We start from the raw sequence: 15869 nt of genomic DNA, 5'->3' as shown, positions 1-15869 counted from the left end.
AGGCGGCAACTTCCTCCCAGGCCGCATTTCCATCAGTGCCCCTGGGTCTGCGTCCTCCTGCGGGGAATAGGGTGTCCCAACTCACCTCTGCTGCATCCAGCAGCCTCCCAAGGTCGCCCTCAGTCAATCAGTGGGGTTGGTCGTGCGCACATTTTGTGCAGGAATGCCTGCCTATCCATTCTTGAGTTTTTAATGGAGCTGCCCCTCGTTAGGGCAGATCAGCTGCAGGCAGTTTGGCAGAGCATTCCAGCAAGTTCCATGCAGTTTGCTTGTTAGCATTGAGGGGAAGGCAAGTGCCCTTGTATGAATCATGTTGAAACTAAGTGGGCGGGGCCTATTCCCGCTGGAGAGTCTGGCAGCATGGTGCTGAGCGGGACACTGCACATGCGCCGATCCGTCAGCGCCGAGATCGGGGCCAACCCCAACCCGCCCCCCCGGGCTGCCTCGATCCCCCACCCCTCACCGGCAGCCCTGACCCTCCTCCCCCCCCACCCTCCCCACCCCCCCCCCCCCCCCCCCACCGCCAGCAGGACGACCACCCCCCACTCCACCTCACAATGTCCAGCCCCGATCGCTGGCCTCACTCCTTCTGTCACCCCTGAGTGGCAGCGGTATCCCCCACCCCCACCGATCTCATCCCCCCGCAGGTCCCATCCCCCATTAGGCTTCGCCCCCTCAGGCTCGCCCCCTCTGGCCCCACCCCCATGGCAGTACAACTTCTTTCCACTTAACTGAACTCCGATATCCCTGTTAGTATCTTGATTAAATGTGATGTACCCTATCGAAGGCCTTGATATCCTCCTGCAACTGTAATCAAAACAATACTTCAGCTGAGACCTAACCAGACATTTGTAAAACTCAGCATTACTTATTTGTTTTTATATTCAATGTCACTATTTATAAAGCCAATTATTTCACACACTTCCTCAATCACCTTCTCAACTAAGGATTATGGAAGCATGAATTTAAATTTTAGAGTGTGGCCCTATCTTTATCACATACGTAGATGTGGCCCACAAAGATAAAAGCTTGGACATTCCAGTTTAGTAACTAATATCAAAAATTTGGAGCCGTTTTTGTATAATTATATTAATAATGCCGTTATTTTCTTCAACCCACTTTGAGTAGTTTTTGTAATGCATCTATTCAAACTTCAAAGATTCACAGATGGAATCATATCTAGCACAAAGGAAGATGGTCATGGTTGTTGAAGGTCAATCATCTCAGCTCCAGGACATCACTGCAGGAGTTCCTTAGGGTAGTGTCCTAGGCTGGATTATCTCCATTTGCTTCAGCAATGACCTTCCTTTGATCAGGAGGTCAAAAGTGGGGATGTTCGCTGATGATTGCACAATGTTCAGCGCTATTCATGACTCCTCAGATGCTGAAGCAGTCCAAATGCAACAAAAATTTGACAATATCCAGGCTTGGGTTGACAAGTGGCAAGTGACTCGTGCACCACACAAGTACCAGGCAATGCCCATCTCCAAGAAGAGATAATCTAACCATCTGTCCTTGACATTAAATGGCATTACCATCGCTGAATCTCCTACTATCAACAGGGGTTACCATTGACCAGAAACTGAAGTGGACAAGCCATATAAATACTGTGGCTACAAGAGCAGGTCAGAAGCTGGGAACACTGTGGCGAGCAGCTCACCTCCTGACTCCCCAAAGCTTGCCTACCATCTACAAGTCACAAGTCGGGGTGTAATGGAGTATTATCCACTTGCTTGGATGATTCCAGCAACATTTCAGGACAATGCTGCCTGCTTCATTGACACCCCATACACAAACATTCAATCCCTCTATCACCAAGGACCAGTTGCAGCAATGTGTACCATTGCTGTACCAATGTGCAGCAATGTGTACAAGATACACTGCAGGAACTCACCAAGGCTCAAACCCACAACCACTAGGTCAAGGGCAGCAGACACATGAGAATACCACCACCTGGAATTTCCCCTTCAAGCTAATCAACATCTTGATTTGGAAATATATCACTTTTCCTTCGCTGTCACTGGGTCAAACTCCTGGAACTCCCTTCCTCAACCACTGTGGGTGCACCTACACCACAAGGACTGCACTGGTTCAAGAAGACAGCCCACCACTATCTTCTCAAGGGTAATTAGGGATGGGCAATAAATGCAGGCCTAACCAGCGGTGCCCACATCCCATGAATGAATTTTTAAAATGTTTCAATTTTGTTTAAACTCTTTCTCCCAGCTCATAAACATGGATTTTAAAAAGCACCACTCAGCTTTTGTTAATACTGGCAGTAACTGAAACTTTTCTTCTTCAGACTGGAGGATCAGTTATAGCATACATGGATGGTTGCTGTAAAAGCTGTGAGTATAAATTTAACTGGGATTAACACTGGTCAGCAACAACTTAAAGTTACCTTGTCGTTTTTACTGTAGAAAAATCAATAGCACACACAAAATGTTGGCGTTCTTGACATAAGTAAGTTATGAGTCCTCAGCATTCCAATTTTAAGGTACAGCTGTTTCAATATCAGTGTTTGTAACTGGAATGCTTACAATCTGAATGCTTACAGTATGTTTGAGCATATTTTTTGTTTTAATTATGATGATAGGGTACCACAAGGATGCACTATGATAACATTCAAATAGACACAGATAATGGATCATTGACATCATCATACTATGAGGAAGAGTTTCAATAATCCACATGTGGCGTATAATGGTATTGGGGGTAGGCCACTCATTGGAGAACCAATTTTCATTGCAGACTGGTGACTGATCCTCAAAGCCGGTTTTACACCCAGTTGGCAAATTGAAAAGCTACTTAATTTGTGAATAACAACCCAGTTTTACAAACCCAATACAAATAGAGATATGTAAAAATTATATGCCTTGGCTTTCAAAATTAAAATTTCAGTCTAACTTTAGATGGAAATCAAATCATTCCTTTTTCTACATATTGTACCCATATTTTTTGAGGAATATATTTTCCTATTAAGTTTTGGAATGCAACAGTTGGAGAAGAGGAAACTTGAGAGGTAATCATTTTCATTGCAAAATTTTATCCATGTGTTTAAAAGTACACCACATGGCAACAAAATTCATCATTTACATGAAATGTCATCATGCTGAAACGTGCAGTTCCTATCGTCACTTTTACTTTTTGAACTATGTTTTTCAGGCAATTGCATGCACAAGTAGCTAAATATCTTTCTGTATGCTGCTCTCTTTCTCGGTTTGATAATTATCTCAAAATCTACAGCATATTGTTTCTTAATATTCTGAAAACTTATCTTAAGAAATTAGCAAAGCTCCCATTTCTTTTGCCATTCAAGAACTTCCAAACAAAATTCTGGCCAGTATTCATTCTGACACATCATGGTCTCTTGGTCAACTCTACATTTACTTCAGTTTGCTCACTACACTGCTCCAGTAACATTAATCATTACAACACTTTTGCTGAAAATCAAACTGACAGTTATATTTGACATTTTCACTCCAGATTTTTTTGAAGGGGGTTCAACATCTTAAATTAGTCACACACTTAAGCTGCCAGTGCCCATGATCCATGTAACTTTTAGCAAGCCCGGAGGTAGAAATGAAAATTCTTATCATTGGATTTTGGCTCACTGCTTGCATCTCACGCCCTCGTGTAACCTTTCAGATTTTAGTAGGTGATCGAAAAAACAGTCCTCGAGTCCATGGCTGTAAATGGCAAAATGAACCAGTAAATGGATAAGTGAACAGTAGCAATACTGTACATTTACAGTAGTTAACTATGACTGAAGACAGAAGACAAAGAGTTCTGTCTGCTGTGCTAAACTTCAATAGAAACTGGATCTTGTACAAGGGTCTGGATTTAACCCTAATTTATAGTTCACTGTTAGTCTTCCCTAGTGTCTCTCTAACTTACATATAACTCTCAGGTAGAGGCAGATTGTCTAATGTGAACAAGGCAGCTTTTCCAGACTGAAATAAATGGAACATATCCCTGTGACAAAAGAGAGTGCAGCCCATCTTTAAAAATTATATAGCTGTACAAACCAAGAAGATATCCTCTTTTTCAAAATTTGAATTGATTCTGCATTGATGACCTTCTACATCCTCATAATCTTTCCGTGAACAAACTATTGCCAAGATTTGTTTTTACCCTATTGGAGTTCTAACTTTAAGATCATGTTCTGGATCCTCATAATTACTAAACACATTTGTCACTTCATTAATTTATCAAACTAACTCCCAAATTCTAGGAGATATAGGGTAGAATTCTCCAGCGCTTTTCACCAGTGGGATCTTCTGGCTCAGCTGAAATCGACCCCTGCAACAGGTTCCCTCATGGTGTCATGGTTGAGGAATGTAAGTCGCCATCGACTTGGGCAGAAGGTCCTGCCAGCTATCAATGGCAAACCATCTCAGTCATAGGGAATCGGAGAGGCTGGACAATTCCATCCACAATTTCACCAAAACTCTTCCTAACTGATATCATCCTGGTGAATCATGATTACACTCTCCAAAAACCTGATATATTCCCTAAAATGAGATTCTTAAACTGAATTCAATGTTTGGTGTACATTGCACCCTGTACAACGATGATATTATTTCCTTAAATGTATGTTCTATATCTCCTCTAGCAATGTTTACCATCCCATTAGCCTTTTAGGTCCCTCCTTGTACATATGACCAACGTTTTAATGATATACATTCCTGACTCTTAAATTACTTTCTATCTCCTCCACCACCCCGCATTTGACCCTTGTCTACCTGTCATGCTTACACCATGATTTACTATCTGGTATTTTATTATATTGAGTTACGATAGCTATTAACAAACCTGTATGTCCTATGTTATTTTGCAATGTTCTTGTCTTTTTCATAATTCACTATACCTCCTAGCTTATTGCAATTTGCAAAATTAGAGACACTCCTTCTTATTCCAAAATCTGTGTACTTAAATGAAAACCTTGGGCTCCAACATCAGTTCCTACAGAAATGTTATGCCTCAATATCCACTTGCCCCAGAAGCTAAATCAAGTCCCAGTATTTTACCAGCAGTGGCAGAAGCATTGCAAAACTGCAAGACTGCCCCTCATTTAGGCTAGTTGAGGTCCTTAAGGGCCTTCTCTCACTGCTGCTAGTATTTCACTGGGGTTGGGAGTTGTACAGGCCACTATTGATCTGGGCTTTTTGTGAGTTGTAGGGAGCCTTCCTGTTCAGGCACGCTGGGCCCAATGGAGGGTGCATGTCCCTCCAATTGAAGCACTTCCCCAGCCTCACCCTGTGTCCAGTGGAGGATATCCCCACAAAGTACTTCCCCCACACTTGCCTGTTCCCCCAGTGCACTTCCAAAACCAGACCTTGAGCCCAGCCACTTGCTGGGATCTACCAGACTGACCCATGAAACTCCCCACTCATCTTCTAATCTGACTCCATTGTTGTTGGGGATTGGATGTAGTCCTGGGATTGGCCACTACTTCTGGTGGTATTGCTGGGACTAAAGAACTGCCGGCAGCTCTTCAAGACAAGAGTTCCTCCCAATTTTGGGCGGAAGTCTCTCCCTGAACTAATCAATTACCCAAAGGCTGTAAACATAGATTAGGGCTTCCAGGCCAAGTGAAGGCAGATTGATTTTAATTTTTCAGCCAGTAGCAGGGCCATCGCCTTCATGTAAAATCCAGCCCAGTGTTGTCAAACATTAATTACATAATTCCTTTTATAAATAGATATCATGGTCACCAGGGTTTAAAGTGCTGCTTTAAATCATTTGAAAGACAGGAATAAATAACTTTCAAAATCCTTCCGATTTTAAGCTTTAACGGAAATAACTTTTAAAAGTGTCAACTCTTCTAAAAATTAACATCTGTTCACCTCAAAGTGGATAATTTCAAAATGCACAGTGAAATATTTCTGAATTAATGATTTTGTGCAGGTAAAGAGGATGTGAAGTCATGTCAGAAGGTGGTGGTGAGAATGACCATACGAAAGAATGATTGCAGAAGTAATAGGCCTGTAAGTAACAAATGCTTCTTGTACCCGAGTCAAATTCTCCTGCCTAGTACTGTTTTTGTGTTAACCTCACTGTACAATTTAAAATGCACTTCGTAAAATGTGTTGTAGGATTCCATTAAAGTTTTGGATAATCTGTCCAGTTCCAAAAAGTACTGTCCCAGATATGTGCATAGACGTTCTGAGAAACAAAGAATGGAAAGTTCTTTTTATGCATGTAAGATTCTGTAATCTTGAATCAAAAAACTCAACAATTGTTTACCATTCAGAACCAGGTAATAAAGGGGAGTCGGTTTGCTCTGTTAGCTGGATGGCTGGTTCGTGATGCCGAACGAAGCCAACAGCGCAGGTTCAATTCCCGTCTTCTCAACCTTTCCCCTTACCTGAGGTGTGGTGATTCTCAGGTTAAATCACCACCAGTCAGCTCTCTCCTTCAAAGGGAAGAACAGCCTGTGGTCATCTGTGATTATGGCGACTTTACATTACATTTTACAGTAAATTAACAAATAGTACAAGGAGGTAGAGGGGTGCTGGTTGGTACTAGGTAAGTATATAATGGGATATATACACTGTCTTTTGCCAAAGTCCCCCAAACTCGAAGCTTGCTTCCTACTCTTTATTTGGTAATATTGTAAGCATGTTCATTTAATCTAAAACCACCCATAACTTCTTTAGCTAGCCATGGAGGTCGTACCACTTTTCCAACTGAGTTTTTAATTCCCCATAGGGCTGTATATTCTTTTAGAACTATGAATTGTTTCTTTACATGTGTGGCATTGTTAGTGATGTTTCTTCTCAAGAATAATTTAAACTAAAAATTTACATTTTGCTGCATGTTGTTACAAATATACACTTGCATTTGAAAAAAAAGCTACTGAGGGCAGAACACTTGACAAAAAGAAAAGAAAAATAAAATGGCATTCTCTACCTCAACAATTAACAAAAACCATTGAACAGCAATCATTAAACACTGGCTAAAAATGGTTTCCTAAAAGTGCAAATAAAGTTCTGATTATTTTCTGTCATCAAAAAAAAATAGACAGGGTGTAATTATAACAATACCCATAGAGACTGTAAACTTTAATTGATTTTCCCAGTGACTGACAAAAGTAACAGAAGGACAGAATTCTCTGACCTCTCCTGCAGCTGGAATTCCCCGGTCCTGCTGGAGATTTGGCGGAGTGCCAAATTTTCCATTCTCGCTGGCAGCGGTAGTGAGGCATACAAGACCGGAGAATTCTAGCCACTATTTCACATTTCAAGACTTTTACCATAACACACCAACTAAAGTCAATTCAGACTAAACTCTACTTAACAGGCAACTATTAAACTGAATTAAAGAAAATATATTTCTGCATCAACAAACTAATGTAACCAAAATATACAATTAAAACATTTTTATTTTGTACCACACTTCTGGCAAATATGTAACAAGATTAAGTCCCAAGTTTGTTCATCTGGAAGTCAGGATACTCCAGTAGCAAGCAATAAAAGAACTACCTTTAATTATACCACTACACCCTGCGCCACAAATGCTTCCCACAATCCCTTCTATTCTCTATTTATATGGGGTCAGCTGGTCAGCTGACCACCACATTATTTTGCTATTGGTTACATTGTCTTCCGGGTCAGCTAACCCTCAAAGCATGTTACCATTGATTGCATTGTAACAAAGTTAATCCCAGCTTTCCAGTAGGCCTGCTTTTCCCTACCCTGCCACGTTGAATCTTCCAGTATCTGTCAAAAATCATTCAAATAAGCCTAAGTATTTCAGTATTGTCTTCCACTAGTAAGGTCCAACTCAGTGAATTTTTACTTGATAAATCTCCAGAAGTTACATCTGTTCTATTATCTTCTCTTTAAATAGAGAATAAGCTTTCACCAGCATCCTGCTTGGTTACTAATACAAAAACAATCTTTTCCTGCACTTTACAGCAGCTGCTGCCCTTGTGTGTGTCCCTCTCTCTCTCTCCATATCTCTGTTTCCCTGCTTCCAAAAAGCATTTATTCTTCTTTCCCGTTAGGTGTCAAAACTTTCATTTGATTTTCAATAGATTACAATTTTATCTTATTTCCCCATAATAAACATATCACATGGACCTATCTCCGGGCAAAAGTTTAGTATGAACATCATCTCCCATTTAGAAAATCCTATTTTTTCAGTTTAAGGAGACATTTTAAAATATTACTGCCTTGAAAAGTCTCTCATTCATAATCGGAAGGAAGAGATAATTCCTAACGAATAATTTTAATTTGGTTCAGTTTGTTGATGCTGAATGATGTATTAAGCTATAAATTACACTTTGTCATAGATTACAGCTTTAGAAAGCATTCCTATGTGTATAAAATAAGCATTCCTATGTGTATATAAGTGTTACACTACTTATGATTGAATGCAATGGTCTCATTTTGAACTTGAAGTGCTAACTCAAGGATGAATCCCTATATATTAGAACATAGAACATAGAACATTACAGCGCAGTACAGGCCCTTCGGCCCTCGATGTTGCGCCGACCAGTGAAACCAATCTAAAGCCCATCTAACCTACACTATTCCAATATCATCCATATGTTTATCCAAGAACCATTTGAATGCTCTTAATGTTGATGAGTCTACTACTGCTACAGGCAGGGCATTCCACGCCCTTACTACTCTCTGAGTAAAGAACCTACCTCTAACATCTGTCCTATATCTATCACCCCTCAATTTAAAGCTATGTCCCCTCGTGTTAGCCATCACCATCCGAGGAAAAAGGCTCTCACTATCCACCCTATCTAATGTATTGGCCACACCACCCATCGCCCAACTGTAATGCCTACAGTTTTATCGAAAATTACATAAAATATTAAATAGTATCCCCTAATTGTCCAAATCCAGCACTACACTTCAATTGATGCTGGTTTGTTGAGAAATTTAAATGGGAGAATGTGATTTCTGTCTTCCTACCATAGTGGAAACTAGCCAGAGAAGCCAGATTTCACCAATACTGCAATGATTGAACACACAACCTGCTTTTGACAACTTAATTGAGAATGCTCATTCTATTGCCTCTTCAGCAGACATTAATCTGTTCCAAAACCTTTTAAGACATATTTTTAAATCACACAGATTCACTCAATGGACCAATAAGTTTGGATTCCTTAAACTCTGAATTGCATAATTGTCTGATGATTTCTAAAATTATAGCCAGAACTTTACTGAATATTGCCTGTTATACAAGTCGCACTTCCTGAATGCCACAGAGATATTCTAATTATTAACAAAGACTAGCAATAGACAGAAACCTCTACTGAAGCACATTGCTCCCTGTTTGATGAGTTTTTAGTTACAGCCAAGTCCCCAACAAAAAAATACACATTTTCTATTATTTTTGAAGATTGCAGTCCAGTGTGAACTTAATGAAACTCAAATAGAAAGGTTTAAAAGATGGAAACTAATGCCAGATTTTAACATTTCTCATTTGGTCCAAAGGTATGTAACATAATGATCACAATACAATGATATTGCTGCGTTTGTCACTGATTACAAACGTGAAAAGGAATCTTGCAGGATGCTTTTCCCTGATGACAGTGCTCCTTTAACTATAATATCCTAGTGGCTTAGATGGTCAGGGCAATGGAACCAAGACAATGCAAATCATAATTTACCATTCATCGTGGTTTGTATTGGCAAGTTTCTAACTAGGATTCAAAGAGGAACTGTAATTGACTTTGGTAGTCCTGGGCTAAGGAAGTTAGGGTTTGGGTCGAGGCGGGATGAGTAAACTCTTGTTAGTTATCTAGAAACTGGTGCTCCATCAAAATAGTGTGATTATACTCAATATATCACTAGGAATAATACAAGAAGAATGCACACTTGTTGAGGCAGCAGGGTGGCTGATTCATTTAGATCCATACTTCAGCACAAGTAAGCATTTTCATAAAACAGAGAAAATTGGAAGAGAGAGGAGGAACTATCATAAATCATTTGTCTGTATTGTACAAAATTGGCAATTTGTTTTCTTCTGTTTTCCAGGTAAACATAGTCTCATGCGATGGAAAATGCCCCTCAGCCAGTATTTACAATTACAGCATTAACACACATGCCAGATTCTGTAAGTGCTGCAGGGAAATTGGGCTGCAAAAACGCACAGTGCAGCTTTACTGTAGCAGCAACTCTACCTGGGTCAATTACTCCATCCAAGAACCCACAGACTGTTCCTGCCAGTGGTCCTAGGGATTAAAAGAAACTGCATACCTGTAATTCAAACAAATGTTTGTGATGATCTGTAGTTTGATACCCTGTGGAAACTACTCCAATTAATCCCAGTCTGTAGTTGGGCATTTTAATTTTAATTTTGATTTACTTTCACTGCATGTTCTGAGGATTCTTTATTTTACCCCCTTCACTATTCTCTTCATAGCAGCCTGCAACAGTTTGTTGACTGCACTCACATAGGTAATTTGTATATTCTACTCACTTAAGCTTGCCAAAGAAATCTAGCTATTTGCAGCCTAACCTGTGCAGTTTTGCCAATCCTCCAACTGTCTCTGACTTTATAACCTTGGTTCTTTGTAAGTGAACTAAAAGTACACTATCTGACCTGAGGTGTTTTATGTTGGCAGGAAGTGTACAAATAAAAAACATCCTACTCCCTGACACTAACATTCCTCATCTAGATGAGCACAAATTCACACAGGCGTATTTTATAAAAAGTCATTTACAAATCACAAACACATAACTTTTTTAAACAAAACCCCTTTTTTAAAAATGAAAATTCAGCCATCTATGTCATAAGAAACCTGTTTTGTACAGAACTGTTGCCTCGTCATACCAATGGATTTATTAAAATATATCAAATTTTGTATTTTTATTCCTAATAATTTAGGGCAGTCACGGTGATCTTTACCTTAAACTATTCTAGTGTTCATGATTATTTCAAAATTATACATAAATTAAAATTTTGATGAAGGAGAATTAAAGAATTAATGTAGCAGAAATATGATCAAAATAAGTTTTAGGTAAACCTATCTGTTACATAGAGAGTAGTCTGTTCATATATAGAACCCAAACAATCAGTTGTATATTTCTTTGCACTTTATTTAAACATTAAAATAAATAAAGCCAAATGAACTTTCTGTGCATTTGTATGTATCTGATTGTGTGTATCTGATATTTAGCCAAAACCATTCTGTTATACTTGAGGGATTATGTTCTTGTATAAGGTGTGTTGCTTTTCAGTTTTATGCGGAGATGTTATTCTCTAACAGATATAGGCTCTGCTGACTGTGCTGTTTATATTAATAAAGATACAAAATGAGTAGAGGTGAATCGTGATCAGCATGTCCATGATTTTCCAATATGCTCTGGCTGCACGTGTGGCTCTGTTTTGTGAAATTTGCTCTGTAACATCTAATTGACGTCCAATGTAACAAAAACTGTTTTACCTCCCTTCAAATTGTTCAGAATTTTGAAACTTTTAGCCATTGCAGAAAATCCAGTTTTACTCATGTTGTAACCTTTCTTGTACCTGTTGCATGACTCATTTCAACTTTCAGTTCATTATCACATTCACCTTCACTACCATTTAACCATGAAAGTACCAATGCATTGATTATATTAGTAGTACAGTACTAATTTTTGATTAACGGGGCACTGGCACGGGTAATGTGGGAGCTTAACCATTGGCATAGTCTTCACCTAGGTGAACTGTGATGGGTCTACATTCTGGCAGATGGCCTACATCCTAAAGTCTTAAAGAAGTGGCTGCAAAGATAGTAGATGCATTGGTTATAACCTTCCCAAATTCTGGAAAGGTCCCAGTGATTGAATAATAGCTCATGTAACAGCTTTATTCAAAAAAGGAGGGAGGCAGAAAGCTAGAAACTACCTACCTGTTAGTCTAACATTTGTCATAGAGAAATTGACAGAATCCATTATTAGGTTATAGCAGGATTCTTAGAAAATTATAATTTGATCAGGTAGGGTCAACATGGATTTGTGAAAGGGAAGTCATGTTTAACTAATCTACTAGAGTTTGTTTGAAGAAGTAACAAACAAGATGGATAGACGGGGACTTGTAGATGTGGTATGTTTGGATTTCCAGAAGGTATTTGATAAGGTGTCCCATCAAAGTTTACTGCACTAGATAAGATCACATAGTGTAGTAGGTAACATATTAACATGGATAAAGGATTGGTTTGGTAACAGGAAGCAGAAATTGGTGATAAATGGCTCCTCTTTTGTTGGCAAGCTATAACAAGTGGAGTACCACAGAGGCCAGTGCTCAGGCCTCAGCCATTTACAATCTACATCAATGATTTGGATGAAGGGACTGAATGTATGGTAGCTAAATTTGTTGATGACACCAAGATAGGTCAGAAAGTAAGTTGTCAACAAGAGATAGGCAGCCTGTAAAGGGATGTAGACAAGTTAAGTGAGTGGGCAAAAAAATGGCAGATCAAGTATTATGTGGGAAAATATGGACTTGTCTATTTTGGCAGGATGAATAGAAAAGCAGAAAGATTGCAGAACTGAGTGGTACAGAAGGATCTGGGTGTCTTGGTCTATTAATAACAAAAAGTTAATTTGCAGGTACAAAAAGTGATTAGGGAGTCAAGTGGAGCGTTAGCATTTATTGTAAGGAAAATGGAATATAAAGTTAAATGAGTTTTACTGCAGCTGTACAAGGTCTTGGTGAGATCACATCTGGAGTGTGTACAGTTCTGGTCTCCTTATTTGAAAATATTTTCTTGTTCAACCTTTCTTCATAAGATAAACCATCATCCCAGGAATCAGTAAAGTGGACCTTCTCTGAACTGCTTCAATGCAATTGATAGGGTAGGGTAGATATCATGAGGATGTTTCCACTTGTGAGAGAGACTGGGGGGGGGAGCAATCTTACCAAACAAATTCTAATTGCCAAACGAGTGTGAAAACAGGAGAGTTTTAGACCAGTTTTATTGACGAGGTCACAAATGAAATCTTATGGTACATTGCGCAAAAGTGCTGCAGAATCTGATTCCCACCAGTAGAGGGAGGGAGCAGGCCTAAGCTCATCAGAAAGCCCCGACGATTGCGTCTTGGGCTCACTAATAATATTTAAATCAACATTTAATTGATTCAAATATTATAATCAGCCTCGCAACCCTTCCCGGGTGCGAGGCTTATCACACCAGAAATCTGGGCCCAGCAAGATCACGAGAGGTGAGAAATTGGGCACAAACCCGATTTTTCACCTCTCGTGCAATCTTATCGGCTCACCCCGCCCACCGACCAGTGGAACGAGATGATAAGATCGCCCCCTAGAACTAGGGGATAAAAATAAAAGGTCTATCCTTTAAGACAGTTAAAGGTTTGGATTTTTTTTTCTCCCAAAGTGTCATTAATAGGTAGAATTCTATTTCCCAGAAAGCAGTGAGGCTGGGTCATTGAATTTATTCAAGGTTAAATTAACAGATTTTTGACAGACAAGGGAGTCAACAATTATGGGGGCAGGTGGCAAACTGGAGTTGATACCACAACCAGATCAGCCATGATCTTACTGAATGGCGGAGCAAGCCCAAAGGGCTGAATGGCCTACTCCTGTTCCTATGTTCCTAGTCTGTATTAGATAACTGTACACAAGACTTAATAAGGAAAGAATATTAATTGTTTAGAACACAAATGTACATTTTTAAAAAATTTATGACTTTTCTTAGAAGTTTCAGCCGATGTTGACAGTGTTTTTATGATGTTTTCTCCAATGTTCTCAATTATAAAATATCAGCTGAGCAGTCCTGGAGAAATGTGCAAATCTATTCACTTGTATTGCCATCATGATATCTTATGAAGTGATCCTGGAAATTTTAAGGGAATTAGCTCCTGATGCAGACCACTCACTTGTACAGAATGTATTTTCCACACTAGTGGCTGCAATTGTCCAGCGAAGGCTGGAATGCAACTTATTTACTGGCCAGAAATGCTGCAAAGCTTTATATTTCACGAAATACTTAAATGTTTCAGAGTAAACAGAAGGTGTTTAATTCTTCTGGTATTAAAACTGCTCGATGGAATCATACACCTACAATTTACTTCCATTCTTATGTTGTTCAGTAAACATGATTTAGCCTCTCAGTTCATCAGCCCTTAATTTATAATTTTATATATATTTTTACCTATCCTTTCCTGCAGGTCACAGGCAATGATAAGAGCACAAGAACCCATTCATGTATTCCCCTATATAGTTGGTAGGCTATCTAACCAAGAAGGGCATCACAGCTCTGCTCTATATTAAGAAAATAATCTGTGGTTCATTTTTCCACAAATTGACCACATACTTTGCGGTTAATTATAATATGCCTAACTTCTGCACTCTAAAAACTTACATATCTGCAGTATCCCTCATGTTACAATTAACACCCCAGCACACTTAAGAAAGTGTAAAAGGTGAGAAAAGATTAGAATGGAGACTGAAGGCACTGTGACAGAGTACAGTGTACTCTGTGACAGAGCACATCACAAATACTGAGGTGGTTTATAGTTCCAAGGGACAGGAATTAAAGAAATTAGCTTTCTGTTGAAGACCTAAAAAAATGTAAAATGGAACATTCCAGTGCCCCCACTTATGTAACAGCATGGGGCAAGAATTGAACCAGGACTGTTTTGGTTTGTGTAACTCAGAGTCACATCCGATAACATGTAAACTCAGAATTACATTCATTCGAAAGGAAAAGAATCACTAAGGCTTAAATCTCTAATGTGTTGAAGTCTGAGGTCTGTGTTGAGATGAGCTGGATGTTGCTTATGCACGGAGAAAGAATGTCAAGAGAGCTCAAATCTAACTCACGATAGTGAAGGACAAGACCCAGACGGCCCAGAAGTTGACATCGGAAGCAACCTTTATCCATTTATCTTAAACAAATCCCTCCTGTCATCTTCTGATCTATCCTTTCTCCTGTGAGTTCAAAGCAGCTCAGGCCCCAGGATTGCCTTTTTACTGACTGTTTGAGAAAAATAATTAAATTAGAGGGAAGTGAGCACTTGTCCTTGGTGACCATTTTAACTTTAAAGTATTTTGAAGTCAAAAGGGTCTAATTAGTGGATTCTTTCATCCGATGTATCATACGAGAAATGAAGACAGTCTAAGAACATGGAAAGTGAAAGGATGTGGACACCTGGGGGAGCCTAGCCAACTGACTGCCACACCCCTCCTGATCTAAGAAATCTGATAGTACTCTCCTGTATACTTCAGGCAAAAAACATTTCAGTTGTCACAAGGATAAACAAACAATAAACATGATGGTCAGAATTAAGATAAAATATGGTAGATTTATATCAGTAACAAAGGCAAACAGCCAGCACAATCTCAACTGTGCTTTCGGGAGTTGTGTTATAACAGAAGCTGTTACTATGGAGCACACATTATCCACATGATTTTCTGCTATTTCATTAGTAGCAAACAATCTTGCAAGACCAATTTGCATAGAATGACATAAAATACACAGCACAGAAACATCCCATTCAGTCTATGTTGACATTTATGTTCTATTTGAACCTTCTCCCATCCTTCCCCATCTAATTTTCATCAAGATCCCTATTCCTTTTATGTTCCATATGTTTATCTAGCTTTCAGTAAATGTGTCTATTTTATTTGCCCCAATTGCTCCCGGAGGTAGTAAGTTCCACATTCTTGCCACTCTCTGGGTAAGTAAGTTTCTTCTGAATTCCTTATTTGATTACTTGGTGATTATTTTATATTGATGGCTTTTAGTATTGCTCTTTGTTTATTAGTTCATGGGATAATATATTCATGGTGTAAATTGCCTATTCCTAATTGCCCTTGAGAAAGTGGTGGTGAACTGCCTCCTTAAACTGCTGCCGCCCATGTGGGGTAGGTGCAACCACCGTGCTGTTAGAAAGGAA

At 39.3% G+C, this 15869-nt stretch overlaps 1 protein-coding gene across 1 annotated transcript in view; it reads left to right on the top strand.

Moving 5' to 3' along the window:
* otog (otogelin) overlaps positions 1 to 10202 on the top strand; it is a 217048-nt gene extending 206846 nt beyond the window's left edge. The window contains exons 53-55 of the mRNA XM_078221380.1: positions 2303 to 2348; positions 5911 to 5990; positions 10002 to 10202. Coding sequence (XP_078077506.1) covers positions 2303 to 2348; positions 5911 to 5990; positions 10002 to 10202 — 327 coding nt within the window. The remainder of the gene's footprint in view (positions 1 to 2302; positions 2349 to 5910; positions 5991 to 10001) is intronic.
* The last annotated feature ends 5667 nt before the right edge of the window (positions 10203 to 15869 follow it).

Source organism: Mustelus asterias, chromosome 9 (genome assembly GCF_964213995.1).
Source record: "Mustelus asterias chromosome 9, sMusAst1.hap1.1, whole genome shotgun sequence".
NCBI classification, from domain to species: Eukaryota; Metazoa; Chordata; class Chondrichthyes; order Carcharhiniformes; family Triakidae; genus Mustelus; species Mustelus asterias.
Note: the sequence above shows the minus strand (reverse complement) of the source record. Positions and strands in the feature narration are given on the sequence as shown.